The sequence below is a fragment of the Trematomus bernacchii genome, unplaced genomic scaffold (assembly GCF_902827165.1).
Source record: "Trematomus bernacchii unplaced genomic scaffold, fTreBer1.1, whole genome shotgun sequence".
Lineage (NCBI taxonomy): Eukaryota > Metazoa > Chordata > Actinopteri > Perciformes > Nototheniidae > Trematomus > Trematomus bernacchii.
The window spans coordinates 24,076,838-24,104,484 of NW_022987739.1; the positions used below are offsets into that span (position 1 = coordinate 24,076,838).

The window sequence follows — 27,647 nt, forward strand, 5'->3', positions numbered from 1 at the left end:
AAACATGATATTGCAGTTTATTTCAATTGCTAAAACACATTTTTTGAAAGCAGGGCTTATTTTCTCAAAACACTAAACACAACTCACATCCATACACGCAAAGCACGAAACACCTCATATATGTTGCAAAATGAAGCACTGCACCCAAAACTACATAAACACTTACCAAAACCAAACTGTTGCACCAAATGGCACACACTTCATGTATAGCACAAGACACTTTGTCCTACCAACTACACACTGTGGTGCTCCATCTAAAGCACACTCAGCTTTTATGGCGTTCTGTATGTAGAGAATTCAGCGTATAAAGATTGATCAAGTCGACAAAAATATGTGCAGAAACACAAATATACTGTTGTTATACTTTAATTTTCTCCAAAACAAATTTGTGCAACAATCATGCACAACCCATAGTTACAGTTGTGTAAAAAAGGATGCCTCAAATACAGTCATTGGAAAGGGACCCTTTGAGGAAAAATAAATACAAATCATATATTCTATTAAAACAGACGAAAGAAATATACTCAGGCTTCATTTGACCACCTAGCTGGGTCTGACCACAGCTCCTCATCAACATGAAGAAGAAGCATTCTTCATAGGCCTGACGGTCATATCTTCAACCGTTATGCTGCAAATAACTCTTCAACTGACTTCAGTTCATCCTCCCTCTCTCTTATCCTCCCTCTACCTCTTCCTCTTGCTGCTGTCCATATATCCACGTTTGTTCCAAAGGTTCTCAGGTGTAGCCTTTCTCTGGTGCTCACATCCTGATTGCTGAGTCAACAATGAAGCAGTTTGTGGTTCTGGTCATTTGGCATGTGTATTTGTTTATTGGTTCATGTGTGTAGCATTTTTAATGGCAGTGTTTTGAAAATGGCAAACAAGTGAATAAGTCAGATTCCTGTGACTTACTTAAAGAACTGTGTGTAGTGTTTTGCAAAAAGCATCTCCTCAATGTATACAGTTTGCAGTACTGTACACCGGGCACTGATGGACGTTAAACTACAACCTTTTAAAGCTTTTTTTCAGCTTTCTTCTTTGAAGTCCACATGAGGATTAAACTCATACAGCTGTATAACAATTTGTCCAAGGCGATATATGAACAGGTTTGGTATCCAAACAGTAAGCTGGTTACAGCAGTAGATGGCAGCAGCAGAGCGTCATGGTGCAGGTGTCTCCTACATCTCTTCATTCTGACACTCTGCAGACAGCTGCTGCTCAAAGTGAAAACATCATGCAAATGTGTAAGAAATAATGCAAATGACACCTGCATATTTCCATTTGATTTAAACTAATTTACAAATCATCAAGTACTGTCACTGTTTCTATATATCCCACAGACTGTATAGACATGTTTAAATATGAAGGATTGTTCACCTGTTAACTATGTATTTCTTATTTTTATATATATTTTGTATACTTATATAATTGTCACATACTGGTGTGGATAATCGTCATGTAAACTGCATACCATTATTTGTCCAGCTGTGATGTCTTTGCTAAGCTGTTAAACTGTGTGTGCTCACATGGTTGGCCAATAATATGGGTTCTGATTGTGAGGTGCAGCCATAAAGAAAGTGGCATCTTGGGTCTGTATTTTTTACTCAGTATGGCCTTCATGTACATTTGAACTTTAAACCAAGTTGAGAGGTAATATAATCAGAACATATGATAAGTCATGTGAGATATGTGGCTTTAGTTTCCTTCTAAGGAAATGAAAGTCAAGGTGCAATAAGACCATATGATCATCACATTTTATATGGCCCTGCCTCGCCTCTTACGTTTGCTTTGTCAGCAGTGTGACCATTTAAAACTGCGTGCTCCTTAGCATCTTATCATTTACAGCTATAAGCAGAAGCTACACATCACTGCTATCACCTTTATACCAGCGAACCCAAAGCATCAAGACCAGAACCATCCTAACATTCACAGAACTACTGCGTCGAATAAACAGCTGAATGATGAGGTGAGAAGCTGCTTCTAAATTTAATTTCATTGTATGAGTAATTTAAGAATACACAAACCCAAAACCGATTCATTTAATGTCTTATTGAGTCTGAGGGCAAAATATTAGCATTATGAATCATACTAGTCAACAACAAGATTTGCATTCCTTCCCTTCTTTCTTCGTTGACCTTCTTTTCTGTAATCCTTGTTATTTTTCTTTCAATGAGGTCAAAGTTCAACGTTTAAAGTTCATATATTCTCATTCTACAACTCAGGGTTCGGGTTATGGTAAATGTAAGTTGTAGTGACGTTTTCCTACAAAAAACACAACAACAACTCTTTATCTGTGCTGTATGGAGGATGAGTTCAAGAGTCTCACAGCGAGGAAAGAAGCTCGTCTGTAGTTTGTTCTGATTATTCAGTATCGTTGCCAGATGGCAGCAGGATGAACACAATGTGGCTTCAATAGGTACTGTCTTTAAACATGTTGGGCTCCAAGCAGTCTATTACATATATCACTGAGTGGTCTGTTGTTATATCACACATTAGGTTATAGCACACATTCGGGGATATAACAATAACCCAAATATTATGTGTTTCAATATTTGTTATTTCTATTCTCCATCAGTGCTGCCCAGAGTCAAACACTGGTGTCCAAACTTGAAGCCCTGCAGTGCCACTTCACCTGGGATCTTGACATCAGTACGTCCTTACTTAATCATCGCAGGGACAACCTGGAGGACATTGGCACCAATGATGGAAACCCCTGGATGGGTCACATCTACAACCGGCGAGGGTTCATTCAGTACAAGCTGGGATCCAATGAAGAAGCCCAGAAGTTCTTCAACAAGGCTACAGAGGCCTTCAGCCGGATAAGAAGCGCAGATGAGGGCCCCTGGTTAGTGGTGAACTACGGGAACCTGGCTTGGCTGCACCACCACCTGGGAGACCAAGCAGAGAGCGAGGCCTACCTGTCTAAGATCGACACCCTGAATAAAAAATACCCATCTCCATCCCAGGAGGATCTCCACCCAGAGACCTACGCTGAAAAAGCCTATGCGCTGATGACGGTCAGTAGAGGCAAAACACTTGTTGTAGATTACTTCCAGAGAGCCATCGAGATGCAGCCAGGCATACGAGAGTGGAACACTAGCCATGCCTTAGCCTTAATGTATGCTTCTAAGCACAGCAGGACAGGGCTGGAAGATGACATCTTGGAGAAAATGAGAATTGCCCAAGAACAGGATCCAGAGAACTTGTACTTTGCCGTTCACTACCTTGATCAACGTGCTCAGAGAGGAGAAAGAATAGAAGATGAAGCACGTGAGTTAGCCACAAAGGTTTTGAGAAATCCTGTCAGCAGCTACAGTGGTTTAAAACCATTGCTAAGGGTTTACAGAAAATATATATCTGTTGATGAGGCCATCGTTTTGGCAGAGAAGGCTCTGAAGAACCATCCAGATGAGCGTTATCTGAAGAGATGTGCTGCACGCTGCTACAATTGGAAGATCTTTGGTGACAAGTACAGTCGTCCAAAGCAAGACATAATAGCCAGAGCAATCAGTCTCCATCAGGAGGTGATTGCTCTTTACCCTGATTCCTCACTTATGAAGAAAATAGAAATTGCAGATTTATACGCACTGTCACATGATGGTCTGGCTAAAGCTGATCAGATATATCAGCAACTGCGAGAAAGTCATTTGGAACCTGCAGACAAACAAATGCTTTACAACAAGTATGCAAAATATTTATATTTCCAAAAACGCAATATCAACATGTCAATACAATATCACATGAAGACAGCAGAGATACCGCACCAATCCTTCTTTCGTGAGGCCAGCATCAAAGAACTGGAGAAGAATAGAGACAGAGGCAGGAACAGCATTTGCGGAGAAATAAGGAAGTGTCTGGCAAACCTGCAAGAGACGTAGTGTTCTAAACAGCAATGGTTTGAAATCCAGGAAAAATATATTGTATTTGCAAAAATAATCTGTACATCCTCATAAATTTGATTGGCTGCAAATAAGAACAAACATGTTTTTCTTCTATTGGTCGGGTAGTACACAAGGCAGCAACACCCATACTCTGAAAATGTTACATACATTTTCTATATTGGTTTTAGACTTTCATCGTTAAAACTGACCTAAATGTGTTATATTTTGAACTGACTCATTGGCAGGTTTCAACTATGTTTTACACTTTAGTAGCAGACAAACGCTATTTAAAAATACAAATAGCTTAGCACTGTTTTTAGGCTGTCTCTTAATTGATAAATACAAAAACTATGAAATATACAGAATGTTTGCTAATAAACTCTTTGTAAACTCAAACCTTGTAAGCTACAAGCTAAATATGTGGATACTTTTAAAGAAGCAAAAATGAAATCAAAATCAAATACTCTTTATTAAAAAAGTGTTTATTGATGAATTTTGCCTGTAACTTTAAATTATTTCCAAGATTTGTGTTTTGGAATTAAAACGTTTAAACCCAATTATTAATTAATTTACTTGTTATTGAAAATTGTATTGGGGCGATATGTAAATAACATATTATTATCAAATATATGTTTTTAGATTTGCACATGTCCTTCTAGTTATATGGTGAACGGTGAAAACTGAAATCACAGCTGTACTTGTATTATGTGTTGTTTTATCTTAACTTTACTGTAAATAAAATCCCCGAAGCATCAATCATGACTTTGGTCCTTGTTTTCTTCCAACTTCCAAAAACACACGACTAATTAAATCAGGGTCTTTATTTCTAACATGTCAGAGTGTTGTGTGTGAACCACAGAATGAGGCTGAAAGGCTGCAGATGGACTGAGTAAAAGTATACTGTCTATACATGGCTCATTCTCTCAAAACACTTTTAAACACGATTCACAAAACCACTTACCCAAAGTGCAAAACCCCTCATATGTCTTGCAAAAAATAGCACTGCACTCATAAACACTTACCAAAACCAAACTTCATTTATAGTACAATACACTTTGTCGAACCAACTAAACACCATTGTGTAACTCACAGTGGAATAATGTAGTAAATGAAATGTAGTATGGAATGGAAAAAATAACCATGAGAATAAGAAGCCACGTTCATATCTTTGATGAAATATGGGAAGAATGAACGTATAAATGATATATCCATTAACTGTTAGCTATATCTAAGTTATTGGTAATCCCTTTTTTTCTTTTTGTAATTGTTGGATTGTTGTGTAGTTATTTAATGTGTTTAAGTGTTGATTTTGTTATGTATGCCCTGTAACCAAATCATTTCTTAAAATGCAAAAGTGCTACAGGATGTACCCTTGTACTCCAGATGACACGCTGCCTGTCCTGTTGGCACATGAGTAATCTAGATCATTAAAGTCATCTTAGTTCATGCATAACAGAGGAACTGATAAACATGATATTACAGTTTATTTCAATTGATAAAACACTTTTTTTGAAAGCAGGGCTTATTTTCTCAAAACACTAAACACAACTCACATCCATACACGCAAAGTGCGAAACACCTCATATATGTTGCAAAATGAAGCACTGCACCCAAAACTACATAAACACTTACCAAAACCAAACTGTTGCACCAAATGGCACACACTTCATGTATAGCACAAGACACTTTGTCCTACCAACTACACACTGTGGTGCTCCATCTCAAGCACACTCAGCTTTTATGGCGTTCTGTGTGTAGAGAATTCAGCGTATAAAGATTGATCAAGTCGACAAAAAATATGTGCAGAAACACAAATATACTGTTGTTATACTTTTAATTTTCTCCAAAACAAATTTGTGCAACAATCATGCACAACCCATAGTTACAGTTGTGTAAAAAAGGATGCCTCAAATACAGTCATTGGAAAGGGACCCTTTGAGGAAAAATAAATACAAATCATATTTTCTTTTTTCAAACAGACGAAAGATATATTCTCAGGCTTCATTTTACCACCTAGCTGGGTCTGACCACAGCTCCTCATCAACATGAAGAAGAAGCATTCTTCATAGGCCTGACGGTCATATCTTCAACCGTTATGCTGCAAAAAACTCTTCAACTGACTTCAGTTCATCCTCCCTCTCTCTTATCCTCCCTCTACCTCTTCCTCTTGCTGCTGTCCATATATCCACGTTTGTTCCAAAGGTTCTCAGGTGTAGCCTTTCTCTGGTGCTTACATCCTGATTGCTGAGTCAACAATGAAGCAGTTTGTGGTTCTGGTCATTTGGCATGTGTATTTGTTTATTGGTTCATGTGTGTAGCATTTTTAATGGCAGTGTTTTGAAAATGGCAAACAAGTGAATAAGTCAGATTCCTGTGTCTTACTTAAAGAACTGTGTGCAGTGTTTTGCAAAAAGCATCTCCTCAATGTATACAGTTTGCAGTACTGTACACCGGGCACTGATGGACGTTAAACTACAACCTTTTAAAGCTTTTTTTCAGCTTTCTTCTTTGAAGTCCACATGAGGATTAAACTCATACAGCTGTATAACAATTTGTCCAAGGCGATATATGAACAGGTTTGGTATCCAAACAGTAACCTGGTTACAGCAGTAGATGGCAGCAGCAGAGCGTCATGGTGCAGGTGTCTCCTACATCTCTTCATTCTGACACTCTGCAGACAGCTGCTGCTCAAAGTGAAAACATCATGTAAATGTGTAAGAAATAATGCAAATGACACCTGCATATTTCCATTTGATTTAAACTAATTTACAAATCATCAAGTACTGTCACTGTTTCTATATATCCCACAGACTGTATAGACATGTTTAAATATGAAGGATTGTTCACCTGTTAACTATGTATTTCTTATTTTTATATATATTTTGTATACTTATATAATTGTCACATACTGGTGTGGATAATCGTCATGTAAACTGCATACCATTATTTGTCCAGCTGTGATGTCTTTGCTAAGCTGTTAAACTGTGTGTGCTCACATGGTTGGCCAATAATATGGGTTCTGATTGTGAGGGTGCAGCCATAAAGAAAGTGGCATCTTGGGTCTGTATTTTTTACTCAGTATGGCCTTCATGTACATTTGAACTTTAAATCATCTTGAGAGGTAATATAATCAGAACATATGATAAGTCATGAGAGATATGTGGCTTTAGTTTCCTTCTAAGGAAATGAAAGTCAAGGTGCAATAAGACCATATGATCATCACGTTTGATATGGCCCTGCCTCGCCTCTTACGTTTGCTTTGTCAGCAGTGTGACCATTTAAAACTGCGTGCTCCTTAGCATCTTATCATTTACAGCTATAAGCAGAAGCTCCACATCACTGCTATCACCTTTATAGCAGCGAACACAACGCATCAAGACCAGAACCATCCTAGCATTCACAGAACTACTGCGTCGAATAAACAGCTGAATGATGAGGTGAGAAGCTGCTTCTAAATTTAATTTCATTGTATGAGTAATTTAAGAATGCACAAACCCAAAACAGATTTATTTAATGTCTTATTGAGTCTGAGGGCAAAATATTAGCATTATGAATCATACTCGTCAACAACAAGATTTTAATTCCTTCCCTTCTTTCTTCGTTGACCTTCTTTTCTGTAATTCTTGTTATTTTTCTTTCAATGAGGTCAAAGTTCAACGTTTAAAGTTCATATATTCTCATTCTACAACTCAGGGTTCGGGTTATGGTAAATGTAAGTTGTAGTGACGTTTTCCTACAAAAACACAACAACAACTCTTTATCTGTGCTGTATGGAGGATGAGTTCAAGAGTCTCACAGCGAGGAGAGAAGCTCGTCTGTAGTTTGTTCTGATTATTCAGTATCGTTGCCAGATGGCAGCAGGATGAACACAATGTGGCTTCAATAGGTACTGTCTTTAAACATGTTGGGCTCCAAGCAGTCTATTACATATATCACCGAGTGGTCTGTTGTTATATCACACATTAGGGAATAGCACACATTAGGGGATATAACAATAACCCAAATATTATGTGTTTCAATATTTGTTATTTCTATTCTCCATCAGTGCTGCCCAGAGTCAAACACTGGTGTCCAGACTGGAGGCCCTGCAGTGCCACTTCACCTGGGATCTTGACATCAGTACGTCCTTACTTAATCATCGCAGGGACAACCTGGAGGACATTGGCACCAATGATGGAAACCCCTGGATGGGTCACATCTACAACCTGCGAGGGTTCATTCAGTACAAGCTGGGATCCAATGAAGAAGCCCAGAAGTTATTCAACAAGGCTACAGAGGCCTTCAGCCGGATAAGAAGCGCAGATGAGGGCCCCTGGTTAGTGGTGAACTACGGGAACCTGGCTTGGCTGCACCACCACCTGGGAGACCAAGCAGAGAGCGAGGCCTACCTGTCTAAGATCGACACCCTGATTAAAAAATACCCATCTCCATCCCAGGAGGAGCTCCACCCAGAGACCTACGCTGAAAAAGCCTATGCGCTGATGACGGTCAGTAGAGACAAAACACTTGTTGTAGATTACTTCCAGAGAGCCATCGAGATGCAGCCAGGCATACGAGAGTGGAACACTAGCCATGCCTTAGCCTTAATGTATGCTTCTATGCACAGCAGCACAGGGCTGGAAGATGACATCTTGGAGAAAATGAGAATTGCCCAAGAACAGGATCCAGAGAACTTGTTCCTTGCTGCTCACTACCTTGATCAACGTGCTCAGAGAGGAGAAAGAATAGAAGATGAAGCACGTGAGTTAGCCACAAAGGTTTTAAGAAGTTCTGTCAGCAGCTACAGTGGTTTAAAAACATTGCTCAGGGTTTACAGAAAGTATATATCTGTTGATGAGGCCATCGTTTTGGCAGAGAAGGCTCTGAAGAACCATCCAGATGAGCGTTATCTGAAGAGATGTGCTGCTCTCCACTATGGAGTGAGGCTCATTTTCAGTGACAGTCCCCCAAAGAAAAGCATGCTAGACAGAGCAGTCAGTCTCCATCAGGAGGTGATTGCTCTTTACCCTGATTCCTCACTTATGAAGAAAATAGACCTTGCTAAGATATACGCACTGTCACATGATGGTCAGGCTAAAGCTGATCAGATATATCAGGAACTGCTAGAAAGTGATTTGGAACTTGCAGACAAACAAATGCTTTACAACAAGTATGCAATTTATTTAAATTTCCAAAAACAGGATGGCAACATGTCAATACGATATCACATGAAGGCAGCAAAGATACCACAACAATCCTTCTTTCGTAAGAACAGCATCAAAGTTCTGGAGAAGATTAGAGACAGACGCAGGGACAGAATGTGCGGAGAAATAATAGAATTTCTGGCAAACCTGCAAGAGACGTAGTGTTCTAAACAGCAATGGTTTGAAATCCAAGAAGAAGATATTGTATTAGTAAAAATAATCTGTACATCCTCATAAATTTGATTGGCTGCAAATAAGAACAAACATGTTTTTCTTCTATTGGTCGGGTAGTACACAAGGCAGCAACACCCATACTCTGAAAATGTTACATACATTTTCTATATTGGTTTTAGACTTTCATCGTTAAAACTGACCTAAATGTGTTATATTTTGAACTGTCTCATTGGCAGGTTTCAACTATGTTTTACACTTTAGTAGTAGACAAACGCTATTTAAAAGAACAATTAGCTGAGCACTGTTTTTAGGCTGTTTCTTAATTGTTAAATACAAAAACTATGAAATATACAGAATGTTTGCTAATAAACTCTTTGTAAACTCAAACCTTGTAAGCTACAAGCTAAATAATGTGGATACTTTTAAAGAAGCAAAAATGTAATCAAAATCAAATACTCTTTATTAAAAAAGTGTTTATTGATGAATTTTGGCTGTAACTTTAATTTATTTCCAAGATTTGTGTTTTGGAATGAAAACGTTTAAACCCAATTGTTAATTAATTTACTTGTTATTGAAAATTGTAATGGAGGCATATGTAAATAATATATTATTATCAAATGTATTTTTTTAGATTTGCACATGTCCTTCTAGTTATATGGTGAACGGTGAAAACTGAAATCACAACTGTACTTGTATTATGTGTTGTTTTATCTTAACTTTACTAAATAAAATCCCCGAAGCATCAATCATGACTTTGGTCCTTGTTTTCTTCCAACTTCCAAAAACACACGACTAATTAAATCAGGGTCTTTATTTCTAACATGTCAGAGTGTTGTGTGTGAACCACAGAATGAGGCTGAAAGGCTGCAGATGGACTGAGTAAAAGTATACTGTCTATACCTGGCTCATTCTGTCAAAACACTTTTAAACACGATTCACAAAACCACTTACCCAAAGTGCAAAACCCCTCATATGTCTTGCAAAAAATATAGCACTGCACTCATAAACACTTACCAAAACCACACTTCATTTATAGTACAATACACTTTGTCGAACCAACTAAACACCATTGTGTAACTCACAGTGGAATAATGTAGTAAATGAAATGTAGTATGGAATGGAAAAAATAACCATGAGAATAAGAAGCCACGTTCATATCTTTGATGAAATATGGGAAGAATCAACGTATAAATGGTATATCCATTAACTGTTAGCGATATCTAAGTTATTGGTAATCCCTTTTTTTCTTTTTGTAATTGTTGGATTGTTGTGTAGTTATTTAATGTATTTAAGTGCTGATTTTGTTATGTATGCCCTGTAACCAAATCATTTCTTAAAATGCAAAAGTGCTACAGGATGTACCCTTGTACTCCAGATGACACGCTGCCTGTCCTGTTGGCACATGAGTAATCTAGATCATTAAAGTCATCTTAGTTCATGCATAACAGAGGAACTGATAAACATGATATTGCAGTTTATTTCAATTGATAAAACACTTTTTTTGAAAGCAGGGCTTATTTTCTCAAAACACTAAACACAACTCACATCCATACACGCAAAGTGCGAAACACCTCATATATGTTGCAAAATGAAGCACTGCACCCAAAACTACATAAACACTTACCAAAACCAAACTGTTGCACCAAATGGCACACACTTCATGTATAGCACAAGACACTTTGTCCTACCAACTACACACTGTGGTGCTCCATCTAAAGCACACTCAGCTTTTATGGCGTTCTGTGTGTAGAGAATTCAGCGTATAAAGATTGATCAAGTCGACAAAAAATATGTGCAGAAACACAAATATACTGTTGTTATACTTTTAATTTTCTCCAAAACAAATTTGTGCAACAATCATGCACAACCCACAGTTACAGTTGTGTAAAAAAGGATGCCTCAAATACAGTCATTGGAAAGGGACCCTTTGAGGAAAAATAAATACAAATCATATTTTCTTTTTTCAAACAGACGAAAGATATATTCTCAGGCTTCATTTTACCACCAAGCTGGGTCTGACCACAGCTCCTCATCAACATGAAGAAGAAGCATTCTTCATAGGCCTGACGGTCATATCTTCAACCGTTATGCTGCAAATAACTCTTCAACTGACTTCAGTTCATCCTCCCTCTCTCTTATCCTCCCTCTACCTCTTCCTCTTGCTGCTGTCCATATATCCATGTTTGTTCCAAAGGTTCTCAGGTGTAGCCTTTCTCTGGTGCTCACATCCTGATTGCTGAGTCAACAATGAAGCAGTTTGTGGTTCTGGTCATTTGGCATGTGTATTTGTTTATTGGTTCATGTGTGTAGCATTTTTAATGGCAGTGTTTTTAAAATGGCAAACAAGTGAATAAGTCAGATTCCTGTGACTTACTTAAAGAACTGTGTGTAGTGTTTTGCAAAAAGCATCTCCTCAATGTATACAGTTTGCAGTACTGTACACCGGGCACTGATGGACGTTAAACTACAACCTTTTAAAGCTTTTTTTCAGCTTTCTTCTTTGAAGTCCACATGAGGATTAAACTCATACAGCTGTATAACAATTTGTCCAAGGCGATATATGAACAGGTTTGGTATCCAAACAGTAAGCTGGTTACAGCAGTAGATGGCAGCAGCAGAGCGTCATGGTGCAGGTGTCTCCTACATCTCTTCATTCTGACACTCTGCAGACAGCTGCTGCTCAAAGTGAAAACATCATGTAAATGTGTAAGAAATAATGCAAATGACACCTGCATATTTCCATTTGATTTAAACTAATTTACAAATCATCAAGTACTGTCACTGTTTCTATATATCCCACAGACTGTATAGACATGTTTAAATATGAAGGATTGTTCACCTGTTAACTATGTATTTCTTATTTTTATATATATTTTGTATACTTATATAATTGTCACATACTGGTGTGGATAATCGTCATGTAAACTGCATACCATTATTTGTCCAGCTTTGATGTCTTTGCTAAGCTGTTAAACTGTGTGTGCTCACATGGTTGGCCAATAATACGGGTTCTGATTGTGAGGGTGCAGCCATAAAGAAAGTGGCATCTTGGGTCTGTATTTTTTACTCAGTATGGCCTTCATGTACATTTGAACTTTAAACCAAGTTGAGAGGTAATATAATCAGAACATATGATAAGTCATGAGAGATATGTGGCTTTAGTTTCCTTCTAAGGAAATGAAAGTCAAGGTGCAATAAGACCATATGATCATCACGTTTGATATGGCCCTGCCTCGCCTCTTACGTTTGCTTTGTCAGCAGTGTGACCATTTAAAACTGCGTGCTCCTTAGCATCTTATCATTTACAGCTATAAGCAGAAGCTACACATCACTGCTATCACCTTTATAGCAGCGAACACAACGCATCAAGACCAGAACCATCCTAACATTCACAGAACTACTGCGTCGAATAAACAGCTGAATGATGAGGTGAGAAGCTGCTTCTAAATTGAATTTCATTGTATGAGTAATTTAAGTATACACAAACCCAAAACAGATTTATTTAATGTCTTATTGAGTCTGAGGGCAAAATATTAGCATTATGAATCATACTCGTCAACAACAAGATTTTAATTCCTTCCCTTCTTTCTTCGTTGACCTTCTTTTCTGTAATTCTTGTTATTTTTCTTTCAATGAGGTCAAAGTTCAACGTTTAAAGTTCATATATTCTCATTCTACAACTCAGGGTTCGGGTTATGGTAAATGTAAGTTGTAGTGACGTTTTCCTACAAAAACACAACAACAACTCTTTATCTGTGATGTATGGAGAATGAGTTCAAGAGTCTCACAGCGAGGAGAGAAGCTCGTCTGTAGTTTGTTCTGATTATTCAGTATCGTTGCCAGATGGCAGCAGGATGAACACAATGTGGCTTCAATAGGTACTGTCTTTAAACATGTTGGGCTCCAACCAGTCTATTACATATATCACTGAGTGGTTTGTGGTTATATCACACATTAGGGAATAGCACACATTAGGGGATATAACAATAACCCAAATATTATGTGTTTCAATATTTGTTATTTCTATTCTCCATCAGTGCTGCCCAGAGTCAAACACTGGTGTCCAGACTGGAGGCCCTGCAGTGCCACTTCACCTGGGATCTTGACATCAGTACGTCCTTACTTAATCATCGCAGGGACAACCTGGAGGACATTGGCACCAATGATGGAAACCCCTGGATGGGTCACATCTACAACCTGCGAGGGTTCATTCAGTACAAGCTGGGATCCAATGAAGAAGCCCAGAAGTTCTTCAACAAGGCTACAGAGGCCTTCAGCCGGATAAGAAGCGCAGATGAGGGCCCCTGGTTAGTGGTGAACTACGGGAACCTGGCTTGGCTGCACCACCACCTGGGAGACCAAGCAAAGAGCGAGGCCTACCTGTCTAAGATCGACACCCTGATTAAAAAATACCCATCTCCATCCCAGGAGGAGCTCCACCCAGAGACCTACGCTGAAAATGCCTATGCGCTGATGACGGTCAGTGGAGACAAAACACTTGTTGTAGATTACTTCCAGAGAGCCATCGAGATGCAGCCAGGCATACGAGAGTGGAACACTAGCCATGCCTTAGCTTTAATGTATGCTTCTAAGCACAGCAGGACAGGGCTGGAAGATGACATTTTGGAGAAAATGAGAATTGCCCAAGAACAGGATCCAGAGAACTTGTACCTTGCTGCTCACTACCTTGATCAACGTGCTCAGAGAGGAGAAAGAATAGAAGATGAAGCACGTGAGTTAACCACAAAGGTTTTGAGAAGTCCTGTCGGCAGCTACAGTGGTTTAAAACCATTGCTCAGGGTTTACAGAAAGTATATATCTGTTGATGAGGCCATTGATTTGGCAGAGGAGGCTCTGAAGAACCATCCAGATGAGCGTTATCTGAAGAGATGTGCTGCTCTCCACTATGGAGGGAGGCTCATTTTCAGTGAACGTCCCCCAAAGAAAAGCATGCTAGACAGAGCAGTCAGTCTCCATCAGGAGGTGATTGCTCTTTACCCTGATTCCTCACTTATGAAGAAAATAGACCTTGCTAAGATATACGCACTGTCACATGATGGTCTGGCTAAAGCTGATCAGATATATCAGGAACTGCTAGGAAGTGATTTGGAACCTGCAGACAAACAAATGCTTTACAACAAGTATGCAATTTATTTAAATTTCCAAAAACACAATATCAACATGTCAATACGATATCACATGAAGGCGGCAGCGATACCACAACAATCCTTCTTTCGTAAGAACAGCATCAAAGTTCTGGAGAAGATTAGAGACAGACGCAGGGACAGAATGTGCGGAGAAATAATAGATTTTCTGGCAAACCTGCAAGAGCCGTAGTGTTCTAAACAGCAATGGTTTGAAATCCAGGAAGAAGATATTGCATTAGTAAAAAGAATCTGTACATCCTCATAAATTTGATTGGCTGCAAATAAGAAAAGATATTTTGTTTTCTTCTATTGGTCGGTAATACACAAGGCAGCAACACCCATACTCTGAAAATGTTACATACATTTTCTATATTGGCCTAAATGTGTTATATTTTGAACTGTCTTATTTGCAGGCAGGTTTCAACTATGTTTTACACTTTAGTAGCAGACAAACGCTACTTAATCTTTTTTTTTGCTGAGCATTGTTTTTAGGCTGTGTCGAATTAAAACGTTTAAACCTGAGTATTGGTTAATTTACTTGTTATTGAAAATTGTATTGGAGGCATATGTAAATAATATATTATTATCAAATGTATTTTTTTAGATTTGCACATGTCCTTCTAGTTATATGGTGAACGGTGAAAACTGAAATCACAGCTGTACTTGTATTATGTGTTGTTTTATCTTAATATTACTGTGAATAAAATCCTGAAGCATCAATCATGACTTTGGTCCTTGTTTTCTTCCAACTTCCAAAAACACACGACTGATTAAATCATTGTGTAACTCACAGTGGAATAATCCAGTAAATGAAATGTAGTATGGAATGGAAAAAATAACCATGAGAATAAGAAGCCACGTTCATATCTTTGATGAAATATGGGAAGAATCAACGTATAAATGGTATATCCATTAACTGTTAGCTATATCTAAGTTATTGGTAATCCCTTTTTTTCTTTTTGTAATTGTTGGATTGTTGTGTAGTTATTTAATGTATTTAAGTGTTGATTTTGTTATGTATGCCCTGTAACCAAATCATTTCTTAAAATGCAAAAGTGCTACAGGATGTACCCTTGTACTCCAGATGACACGCTGCCTGTCCTGTTGGCACATGAGTAATCTAGATCATTAAAGTCATCTTAGTTCATGCATAACAGAGGAACTGATAAACATGATATTACAGTTTATTTCAATTGATAAAACACATTTTTTGAAAGCAGGGCTTATTTTCTCAAAACACTAAACACAACTCACATCCATACACGCAAAGCACGAAACACCTCATATATGTTGCAAAATGAAGCACTGCACCCAAAACTACATAAACACTTACCAAAACCAAACTGCTGCACCAAATGGCACACACTTCATGTATAGCACAAGACACTTTGTCCTACCAACTACACACTGTGGTGCTCCATCTCAAGCACACTCAGCTTTTATGGCGTTCTGTATGTAGAGAATTCAGCGTATAAAGATTGATCAAGTCTAAAAAGATATGTGCAGAAACACAAATATACTGTTGTTATACTTTTATTTTTCTTCAAAACAAATTGGTGCAACATTCATGCACAACCCATAGTTACAGTTGTGTAAAAAAGGATGGCTCTGTCAAATACAGTCATTGGAAAGGGACCCTTTGAGGAAAAATAAATACAAATCATATATTCTATTAAAACAGACGAAAGATATATTCTCAGGCTTCATTTGACCACCTAGCTGGGTCTGACCACAGCTCCTCATCAACATGAAGAAGAAGCATTCTTCATAGGCCTGACGGTCATATCTTCAACCGTTATGCTGCAAATAACTCTTCAACTGACTTCAGTTCATCCTCCCTCGCTCTTATCCTCCCTCTACCTCTTCCTCTTGCTGCTGTCCATATATCCACGTTTGTTCCAAAGGTTCTTAGGTGTAGCCTTTCTCTGGTGCTTACATCCTGATTGCTGAGTCAACAATGAAGCAGTTTGTGGTTCTGGTCATTTGGCATGTGTATTTGTTTATTAGTTCATGTGTGTAGCATTTTTAATGGCAGTGTTTTGAAAATGGCAAACAAGTGAATAAGTCAGATTCCTGTGTCTTACTTAAAGAACTGTGTGTAGTGTTTTGCAAAAAGCATCTCCTCAATGTATACAGTTTGCAGTACTGTACACCGGGCACTGATGGACATTAAACTACAACCTTTTAAAGCTTTTTTTCAGCTTTCTTCTTTGAAGTCCACATGAGGATTAAACTCATACAGCTGTATAACAATTTGTCCAAGGCGATATATGAACAGGTTTGGTATCCAAACAGTAAGCTGGTTACAGCAGTAGATGGCAGCAGCAGAGCGTCATGGTGCAGGTGTCTCCTACATCTCTTCATTCTGACACTCTGCAGACAGCTGCTGCTCAAAGTGAAAACATCATGTAAATGTGTAAGAAATAATGCAAATGACACCTGCATATTTCCATTTGATTTAAACTAATTTACAAATCATCAAGTACTGTCACTGTTTCTATATATCCCACAGACTGTATAGACATGTTTAAATATGAAGGATTGTTCACCTGTTAACTATGTATTTCTTATTTTTATATATATTTTGTATACTTATATAATTGTCACATACTGGTGTGGATAATCGTCATGTAAACTGCATACCATTATTTGTCCAGCTGTGATGTCTTTGCTAAGCTGTTAAACGGTGTGTGCTCACATGGTTGGCCAATAATACGGGTTCTGATTGTGAGGGTGCAGCCATAAAGAAAGTGGCATCTTGGGTCTGTATTTTTTACTCAGTATGGCCTTCATGTACATTTGAACTTTAAACCAAGTTGAGCGGTAATATAATCAGAACATATGATAAGTCATGTGAGATATGTGGCTTTAGTTTCCTTCTAAGGAAATTTAAGTCAAGGTGCAATAAGACCATTATGATCATCACATTTTATATGGCCCTCCCTCGCCTCTTATATTTGCTTTGTCAGCAGTGTGACCATTTAAAACTGCGTGCTCCTTAGCATCTTATCATTTACAGCTATAAGCAGAAGCTACACATCACTGCTATCACCTTTATACCAGCGAACCCAAAGCATCAAGACCAGAACCATCCTAACATTCACAGAACTACTGCATCGAATAAACAGCTGAATGATGAGGTGAGAAGCTGCTTCTAAATTGAATTTCATTGTATGAGTAATTTAAGAATACACAAACCCAAAACCGATTCATTTAATGTCTTATTGAGTCTGAGGGCAAAATATTAGCATTATGAATCATACTAGTCAACAACAAGATTTTAATTCCTTCCCTTCTTTCTTCGTTGACCTTCTTTTCTGTAATTCTTGTTATTTTTCTTTCAATGAGGTCAAAGTTCAAAGTTTAAAGTTCATATATTCTCATTCTACAACTCAGGGTTCGGGTTATGGTAAATGTAAGTTGTAGTGACGTTTTCCTACAAAAACACAACAACAACTCTTTATCTGTGCTGTATGGAGGATGAGTTCAAGAGTCTCACAGCGAGGAGAGAAGCTCGTCTGTAGTTTGTTCTGATTATTCAGTATCGTTGCCAGATGGCAGCAGGATGAACACAATGTGGCTTCAATAGGTACTGTCTTTAAACATGTTGGGCTCCAACCAGTCTATTACATATATCACTGAGTGGTTTGTGGTTATATCACACATTAGGGAATAGCACACATTAGGGGATATAACAATAACCCAAATATTATGTGTTTCAATATTTGTTATTTCTATTCTCCATCAGTGCTGCCCAGAGTCAAACACTGGTGTCCAGACTGGAGGCCCTGCAGTGCCACTTCACCTGGGATCTTGACATCAGTACGTCCTTACTTAATCATCGCAGGGACAACCTGGAGGACATTGGCACCAATGATGGAAACCCCTGGCTGGGTCACATCTACAACCTGCGAGGGTTCATTCAGTACAAGCTGGGATCCAAAGAAGACGCCCAGAAGTTCTTCAACAAGGCTACAGAGGCCTTCAGCCGGATAAGAAGCGCAGATGAGGGCCCCTGGTTAGTGGTGAACTACGGGAACCTGGCTTGGCTGCACCACCACCTGGGAGACCAAGCAGAGAGCGAGGCCTACCTGTCTAAGATCGACACCCTGATTAAAAAATACCCATCTCCATCCCAGGAGGAGCTCCACCCAGAGACCTACGCTGAAAAAGCCTATGCGCTGATGACGGTCAGTAGAGACAAAACACTTGTTGTAGATTACTTCCAGAGAGCCATCGAGATGCAGCCAGGCATACGAGAGTGGAACACTAGCCATGCCTTAGCTTTAATGTATGCTTCTAAGCACAGCAGGACAGGGCTGGAAGATGACATCTTGGAGAAAATGAGAATTGCCCAAGAACAGGATCCAGAGAACTTGTACTTTGCTGCTCACTACCTTGATCAACGTGCTCAGAGAGGAGAAAGAATAGAAGATGAAGCACGTGAGTTAGCCACAAAGGTTTTGAGAAGTCCTGTCAGCAGCTACAGTGGTTTAAAACCATTGCTATGGGTTTACAGAAAGTATATATCTGTTGATGAGGCCATTGATTTGGCAGAGGAGGCTCTGAAGAACCATCCAGATGAGCGTTATCTGAAGAGATGTGTTACACTCTGCTACAAATGGAAGATCATTTTTTCCAGGGAAAGTCACCCAGAGAAAAGCATGACAGACAGAGCAATCCTTCTCCTTGAGGAGGTGATTGCTCTTTACCCTGATTCCCCACTTATGAAGAAAATAGACCTTGCTCAGATATACGCACTGTCACATGATGGTCAGGCTAAAGCTGATCAGAAATATCAGGAACTGCTGGAAAGGGATTTAGAACTTGCAGACAAACAAATGCTTTACAACAAGTATGCAAATTATTTAAATTTCCAAAAACACAATATCAACATGTCAATACAATATCACATGAAGGCGGCAGCGATACAGCACCAATCCTTCTTTCGTGAGGCCAGCATCAAAGTTCTGGAGAAGATTAGAGACAGACGCAGGAACAGCATGTGCGGAGAAATAATAGATTTTCTGGCAAACCTGCAAGAGCCGTAGTGTTCTAAACAGCAATGGTTTGAAATCCAAGAAGAAGATATTGTATTAGTAAAAATAATCTGTACATCCTCATAAATTTGATTGGCTGCAAATAAGAAAAAACATTTGTTTTTCTTCTATTGGTCGGGTAGTACACAAGGCAGCAACACCCATACTCTGAAAATGTTACATACATTTTCTATATTGGTTTTAGACTTTCATCATTAAAACTGACCTAAATGTGTTATATTTTGAACTGTCTCATTGGCAGGTTTCAACTATGTTTTACACTTTAGTAGCAGACAAACGCTATTTAGAAGAACAATTAGCTGAGCACTGTTTTTAGGCTGTGTCTTAGTTGTTAAATACAAAAACTATGAAATATACAGAATGTTTGCTAATAAACTCTTTGTAAACTCAAACCTTTTAAGCTACAACCAAAACATGTGTATACTTTTAAAGAAGCAAAAATGAAATCAAAATCAAATTATTATTTTTTTAAGTGTTTATTGATGAATTTTGCCTGTAACTTTAAATGATTTCCAAGATTTGGAATTTTGGAATGAAAACGTTTGAACCCAATTCTTAATTAATTTACTTGTTATTGAAAATTGTATTGGAGGCATATGTAAATAATATATTATTATCAAATGTATTTTTTTAGATTTGCACATGTCCTTCTAGTTATATGGTGAACGGTGAAAACTGAAATCACAGCTGTACTTGTATTATGTGTTGTTTTATCTTAATATTACTGTAAATAAAATCCTGAAGCATCAATCATGACTTTGGTCCTTGTTTTCTTCCAACTTCCAAAAACACACGACTAATTAAATCATTGTGTAACTCACAGTGGAATAATGTAGTAAATGAAATGTAGTATGGAATGGAAAAAATAACCATGAGAATAAGAAGCCACGTTCATATCTTTGATGAAATATGGGAAGAATGAACGTATAAATGATATATCCATTAACTGTTAGCTATATCTAAGTTATTGGTAATCCCTTTTTTTCTTTTTGTAATTGTTGGATTGTTGTGTAGTTATTTAATGTGTTTAAGTGTTGATTTTGTTATGTATGCCCTGTAACCAAATCATTTCTTAAAATGCAAAAGTGCTACAGGATGTACCCTTGTACTCCAGATGACACGCTGCCTGTCCTGTTGGCACATGAGTAATCTAGATCATTAAAGTCATCTTAGTTCATGCATAACAGAGGAACTGATAAACATGATATTACAGTTTATTTCAATTGATAAAACACATTTTTTGAAAGCAGGGCTTATTTTCTCAAAACACTAAACACAACTCACATCCATACACGCAAAGCACGAAACACCTCATATATGTTGCAAATGAAGCACTGCACCCAAAACTACATAAACACTTACCAAAACCAAACTGTTGCACCAAATGGCACACACTTCATGTATAGCACAAGACACTTTGTCCTACCAACTACACACTGTGGTGCTCCATCTAAAGCACACTCAGCTTTTATGGCGTTCTGTATGTAGAGAATTCAGCGTATAAAGATTGATCAAGTCTAAAAAGATATGTGCAGAAACACAAATATACTGTTGTTATACTTTTATTTTTCTTCAAAACAAATTGGTGCAACATTCATGCACAACCCATAGTTACAGTTGTGTAAAAAAGGATGGCTCTGTCAAATACAGTCATTGGAAAGGGACCCTTTGAGGAAAAATAAATACAAATCATATATTCTATTAAAACAGATGAAATAAATATTCTCAGGCTTCATTTGATCACCTAGCTGGGTCTGACCACAGCTCCTCATCAACATGAAGAAGAAGCATTCTTCATAGGCCTGACGGTCATATCTTCAACCGTTATGCTGCAAATAACTCTTCAACTGACTTCAGTTCATCCTCCCTCGCTCTTATCCTCCCTCTACCTCTTCCTCTTGCTGCTGTCCATATATCCACGTTTGTTCCAAAGGTTCTCAGGTGTAGCCTTTCTCTGGTGCTTACATCCTGATTGCTGAGTCAACAATGAAGCAGTTTGTGGTTCTGGTCATTTGGCATGTGTATTTGTTTATTAGTTCATGTGTGTAGCATTTTTAATGGCAGTGTTTTGAAAATGGCAAACAAGTGAATAAGTCAGATTCCTGTGTCTTACTTAAAGAACTGTGTGTAGTGTTTTGCAAAAAGCATCTCCTCAATGTATACAGTTTGCAGTACTGTACACCGGGCACTGATGGACGTTAAACTACAACCTTTTAAAGCTTTTTTTCAGCTTTCTTCTTTGAAGTCCACATGAGGATTAAACTCATACAGCTGTATAACAATTTGTCCAAGGCGATATATGAACAGGTTTGGTATCCAAACAGTAACCTGGTTACAGCAGTAGATGGCAGCAGCAGAGCGTCATGGTGCAGGTGTCTCCTACAGCTCTTCATTCTGACACTCTGCAGACAGCTGCTGCTCAAAGTGAAAACATCATGCAAATGTATAGGAAATAATGCAAATGACACCTGCATATTTCCATTTGATTTAAACTAATTTACAAATCATCAAGTACTGTCACTGTTTCTATATATCCCACATACTGTATAGACATGTTTAAATATGAAGGATTGTTCACCTGTTAACTATGTATTTCTTATTTTTATATATATTTTGCATACTTATATAATTGTCACATACTGGTGTGGATAATCGTCATGTAAACTGCATACCATTATTTGTCCAGCTTTGATGTCTTTGCTAAGCTGTTAAACTGTGTGTGCTCACATGGTTGGCCAATAATATGGGTTCTGATTGTGAGGGTGCAGCCATAAAGAAAGTGGCATCTTGGGTCTGTATTTTTTACTCAGTATGGCCTTCATGTACATTTGAACTTTAAACCAAGTTGAGAGGTAATATAATCGGAACATATGATGAGTCATGTGAGATATGTGGCTTTAGTTTCCTTCTAAGGAAATGAAAGTCAAGGTGCAATAAGACCATATGATCATCACATTTGATATGGCCCTGCCTCGCCTCTTACGTTTGCTTTGTCAGCAGTGTGACCATTTAAAACTGCGTGCTCCTTAGCATCTTATCATTTACAGCTATAAGCAGAAGCTACACATCACTGCTATCACCTTTATAGCAGAGAACACAACGCATCAAGACCAGAACCATCCTAGCATTCACAGAACTACTGCGTTGAATAAACAGCTGAATGATGAGGTGAGAAGCTGCTTCTAAATTGAATTTCATTGTATGAGTAATTTAAGAATACACAAACCCAAAACCGATTCATTTAATGTCTTATTGAGTCTGAGGGCAAAATATTAGCATTATGAATCATACTAGTCAACAACAAGATTTGAATTCTTTCCTTTCTTTCTTCGTTGACCTTCTTTTCTGTAATTCTTGTTATTTTTCTTTCAATGAGGTCAAAGTTCAAAGTTTAAAGTTCATATATTCTCATTCTACAACTCAGGGTTCGGGTTATGGTAAATGTAAGTTGTAGTGACGTTTTCCTACAAAAACACAACAACAACTCTTTATCTGTGCTGTATGGAGGATGAGTTCAAGAGTCTCACAGCGAGGAGAGAAGCTCGTCTGTAGTTTGTTCTGATTATTCAGTATCGTTGCCAGATGGCAGCAGGATGAACACAATGTGGCTTCAATAGGTACTGTCTTTAAACATGTTGGGCTCCAACCAGTCTATTACATATATCACTGAGTGGTCTGTTGTTATATCACACATTAGGTTATAGCACACATTAGGGGATATTACAATAACCCAAATATTATGTGTTTCAATATTTGTTATTTCTATTCTCCATCAGTGCTGCCCAGAGTCAAACACTGGTGTCCAAACTTGAAGCCCTGCAGTGCCACTTCACCTGGGATCTTGACATCAGAACTGGCTTACTTAATCATCGCAGGGACAACCTGGAGGACATTGGCACCAATGATGGAAACCCCTGGATGGGTCACATCTACAACCTGCGAGGGTTCATTCAGTACAAGCTGGGATCCAATGAAGAAGCCCAGAAGTTCTTCAACAAGGCTACAGAGGCCTTCAGCCGGATAAGAAGCGCAGATGAGGGCCCCTGGTTAGTGGTGAACTACGGGAACCTGGCTTGGCTGCACCACCACCTGGGAGACCAAGCAGAGAGCGAGGCCAACCTGTCTAAGATCGACACCCTGAATAGAAAATACCCATCTCCATCCCAGGAGGAGCTCCACCCAGAGACCTACGCTGAAAAAGCCTATGCGCTGATGACGGTCAGTGGAGACAAAACACTTGTTGTAGATTACTTCCAGAGAGCCATCGAGATGCAGCCAGGCATACGAGAGTGGAACACTAGCCATGCCTTAGCCTTAATGTATGCTTCTAAGCACAGCAGGACAGGGCTGGAAGATGACATCTTGGAGAAAATGAGAATTGCCCAAGAACAGGATCCAGAGAACTTGTACCTTGCTGCTCACTACCTTGATCAACGTGCTCAGAGAGGAGAAAGAATAGAAGATGAAGCACGTGAGTTAGCCACAAAGATTTTGAGAAGTCCTGTCAGCAGCTACAGTGGTTTAAAACCATTGCTCAGGGTTTACAGAAAGTATATATCTGTTGATGAGGCCATCGTTTTGGCAGAGGAGGCTCTGAAGAACCATCCAGATGAGCGTTATCTGAAGAGATGTGTTACACTCTGCTATGGAGGGAGGTTCATTTTCAGTGACAGTCCCCCAAAGAAAAGCATGATAGGCAGAGCAGTCAGTCTCCATCAGGAGGTGATTGCTCTTTACCCTGATTCCTCACTTATGAGGAAAATACACCTTGCTAAGATATACGCACTGTCACATGATGGTCTGGCTAAAGCTGATCAGATATATCAGGAACTGCTAGAAAGGGATTTGGAACCTGCAGACAAACAAATGCTTTACAATAGGCATGCAATTTATTTAAATTTCCAAAAACAGGATGGCAACATGTCAATACAATATCACATGAAGGCAGCAGCGATACCACAACAATCCTTCTTTCGTAAGAACAGCATCAAAGTTCTGGAGAAGATTAGAGACAGACACAGGGACAGAATGTGCGGAGAAATAATAGATTTTCTGGCAAACCTGAAAGAGCTGTAGTGTTCTAAACAGCAATGGTTTGAAATCCAAGAAGAAGATATTGTATTAGTAAAAATAATCTGTACATCCTCATAAATTTGATTGGCTGCAAATAAGAAAAGATATTTTGTTTTCTTCTATTGGTCGGTAATACACAAGGCAGCAACACCCATACTCTGAAAATGTTACATACATTTTCTATATTGGCCTAAATGTGTTATATTTTGAACTGTCTTATTTGCAGGCAGGTTTCAACTATGTTTTACACTTTAGTAGCAGACAAACGCTACTTAATTTTTTTTTTTGCTGAGCACTGTTTTTAGGCTGTGTCGAATTAAAACGTTTAAACCTGAGTATTGGTTAATTTACTTATTATTGAAAATTGTATTGGAGGCATATGTAAATAATATATTATTATTAAATGTATTTTTTTTTATTTGCACATGTCCTTCTAGTTATATGGTGAACGGTGAAAACTGAAATCACAGCTGTACTTGTATTATGTTTTGTTTTATCTTAACATTACTGTAAATAAAATCCCGTAGCATCAATCATGACTTTGGTCCTTGTTTTCTTCCAACTTCCAAAAACACACGACTAATTAAATCCAGGAAAAATATATTGTATTAGCAAAAATAATCTGTACGTCCTCATGAATTTGATTGGCTGCAAATAAGAACAAACATGTTTTTCTTCTATTGGTCGGGTAGTACACAAGGCAGCAACACCCATACTCTGAAAATGTTACATACATTTTCTATATTGGTTTTAGACTTTCATCGTTAAAACTGACCTAAATGTGTTATATTTTGAACTGACTCATTGGCAGGTTTCAACTATGTTTTACACTTTAGTAGTAGACAAACGCTATTTAAAAATACAAATGAGCTTAGCACTGTTTTTAGGCTGTTTCTTAATTGTTAAATACAAAAACTATGAAATATACAGAATGTTTGCTAATAAACTCTTTGTAAACTCAAACCTTGTAAGCTACAAGCTAAATCATGTGGATACTTTTAAAGAAGCAAAAATGTAATCAAAATCAAATACTCTTTATTAAAAAAGTGTTTATTGATGAATTTTGCCTGTAACTTTAATTTATTTCGAAGATTTGTGTTTTGGAATGAAAACGTTTAAACCCAATTGTTAATTAATTTACTTGTTATTGAAAATTGTATTGGGGCGATATGTAAATAATATATTATTATCAAATATATGTTTTTAGATTTGCACATGTCCTTCTAGTTATATGGTGAACGGTGAAAACTGAAATCACAGCTGTACTTGTATTATGTGTTGTTTTATCTTAACTTTACTGTAAATAAAATCCCCGAAGCATCAATCATGACTTTGGTCCTTGTTTTCTTCCAACTTCCAAAAACACACGACTAATTAAATCAGGGTCTTTATTTCTAACATGTCAGAGTGTTGTGTGTGAACCACAGAATGAGGCTGAAAGGCTGCAGATGGACTGAGTAAAAGTATACTGTCTATACATGGCTCATTCTGTCAAAACACTTTTAAACACGATTCACAAAACCACTTACCCAAAGTGCAAAACCCCTCATATGTCTTGCAAAATATAGCACTGCACTCATAAACACTTACCAAAACCACACTTCATTTATAGTACAATACACTTTGTCGAACCAACTAAACACCATTGTGTAACTCACAGTGGAATAATGTAGTAAATGAAATGTAGTATGGAATGGAAAAAATAACCATGAGAATAAGAAGCCACGTTCATATCTTTGATGAAATATGGGAAGAATGAACGTATAAATGGTATATCCATTAACTGTTAGCGATATCTAATTTATTGGTAATCCCTTTTTTTCTTTTTCTAATTGTTGGATTGTTGTGTAGTTATTTAATGTGTTTAAGTGTTGATTTTGTTATGTATGCCCTGTAACCAAATCATTTCTTAAAATGCAAAAGTGCTACAGGATGTACCCTTGTACTCCAGATGACACGCTGCCTGTCCTGTTGGCACATGAGTAATCTAGATCATTAAAGTCATCTTAGTTCATGCATAACAGAGGAACTGATAAACATGATATTACAGTTTATTTCAATTGATAAAACACATTTTTTGAAAGCAGGGCTTATTTTCTCAAAACACTAAACACAACTCACATCCATACACGCAAAGCGCGAAACACCTCATATATGTTGCAAAATGAAGCACTGCACCCAAAACTACATAAACACTTACCAAAACCAAACTGCTGCACCAAATGGCACACACTTAATGTATAGCACAAGACACTTTGTCCTACCAACTACACACTGTGGTGCTCCATCTCAAGCACACTCAGCTTTTATGGCGTTCTGTATGTAGAGAATTCAGCGTATAAAGATTGATCAAGTCTAAAAAAATATGTGCAGAAACACAAATATACTGTTGTTATACTTTTATTTTTCTTCAAAACAAATTGGTGCAACATTCATGCACAACCCATAGTTACAGTTGTGTAAAAAAGGATGCCTCAAATACAGTCATTGGAAAGGGACCCTTTGAGGAAAAATAAATACAAATCATATATTCTATTAAAACAGACGAAAGATATATTCTCAGGCTTCATTTGACCACCTAGCTGGGTCTGACCACAGCTCCTCATCAACATGAAGAAGAAGCATTCTTCATAGGCCTGACGGTCATATCTTCAACCGTTATGCTGCAAATAACTCTTCAACTGACTTCAGTTCATCCTCCCTCGCTCTTATCCTCCCTCTACCTCTTCCTCTTGCTGCTGTCCATATATCCATGTTTGTTCCAAAGGTTCTCAGGTGTAGCCTTTCTCTGGTGCTTACATCCTGATTGCTGAGTCAACAATGAAGCAGTTTGTGGTTCTGGTCATTTGGCATGTGTATTTGTTTATTGGTTCATGTGTGTAGCATTTTTAATGGCAGTGTTTTGAAAATGGCAAACAAGTGAATAAGTCAGATTCCTGTGTCTTACTTAAAGAACTGTGTGTAGTGTTTTGCAAAAAGCATCTCCTCAATGTATACAGTTTGCAGTACTGTACACCGGGCACTGATGGACGTTAAACTACAACCTTTTAAAGCTTTTTTTCAGCTTTCTTCTTTGAAGTCCACATGAGGATTAAACTCATACAGCTGTATAACAATTTGTCCAAGGCG

General features: G+C 38.0%; 5 protein-coding genes and 1 pseudogene across 5 annotated transcripts; all 6 read left to right on the forward strand.

Moving 5' to 3' along the window:
• The window catches only part of LOC117495161, a 527,883-nt pseudogene that overhangs the window by 497,463 nt on the left and 2,773 nt on the right, over positions 1–27,647 (forward strand).
• Positions 1,921–4,199, forward strand: LOC117495793 (interferon-induced protein with tetratricopeptide repeats 1-like). The gene is made up of 2 exons (XM_034147322.1): positions 1,921–1,966; positions 2,576–4,199. The coding sequence occupies exons 1-2, from the start codon at positions 1,959–1,961 to the stop codon at positions 3,876–3,878; spliced, it is 1,311 nt and encodes a 436-aa protein (XP_034003213.1). The 5' UTR covers positions 1,921–1,958; the 3' UTR covers positions 3,879–4,199.
• LOC117495794 (interferon-induced protein with tetratricopeptide repeats 1-like) lies at positions 7,186–9,834 on the forward strand. Its single transcript, XM_034147323.1, has 2 exons — positions 7,186–7,318; positions 7,927–9,834. Exons 1-2 carry the CDS (start codon positions 7,311–7,313, stop codon positions 9,224–9,226), a joined length of 1,308 nt encoding a protein of 435 aa, XP_034003214.1. The 5' UTR covers positions 7,186–7,310; the 3' UTR covers positions 9,227–9,834.
• On the forward strand, positions 12,559–14,977 carry LOC117495796 (interferon-induced protein with tetratricopeptide repeats 1-like). The gene is made up of 2 exons (XM_034147325.1): positions 12,559–12,667; positions 13,276–14,977. The coding sequence occupies exons 1-2, from the start codon at positions 12,660–12,662 to the stop codon at positions 14,573–14,575; spliced, it is 1,308 nt and encodes a 435-aa protein (XP_034003216.1). The 5' UTR covers positions 12,559–12,659; the 3' UTR covers positions 14,576–14,977.
• On the forward strand, positions 17,435–19,838 carry LOC117495792 (interferon-induced protein with tetratricopeptide repeats 1-like). The gene is made up of 2 exons (XM_034147321.1): positions 17,435–17,525; positions 18,134–19,838. The coding sequence occupies exons 1-2, from the start codon at positions 17,518–17,520 to the stop codon at positions 19,434–19,436; spliced, it is 1,311 nt and encodes a 436-aa protein (XP_034003212.1). The 5' UTR covers positions 17,435–17,517; the 3' UTR covers positions 19,437–19,838.
• LOC117495795 (interferon-induced protein with tetratricopeptide repeats 1-like) lies at positions 22,516–24,997 on the forward strand. Its single transcript, XM_034147324.1, has 2 exons — positions 22,516–22,613; positions 23,222–24,997. The coding sequence occupies exons 1-2, from the start codon at positions 22,606–22,608 to the stop codon at positions 24,519–24,521; spliced, it is 1,308 nt and encodes a 435-aa protein (XP_034003215.1). The 5' UTR covers positions 22,516–22,605; the 3' UTR covers positions 24,522–24,997.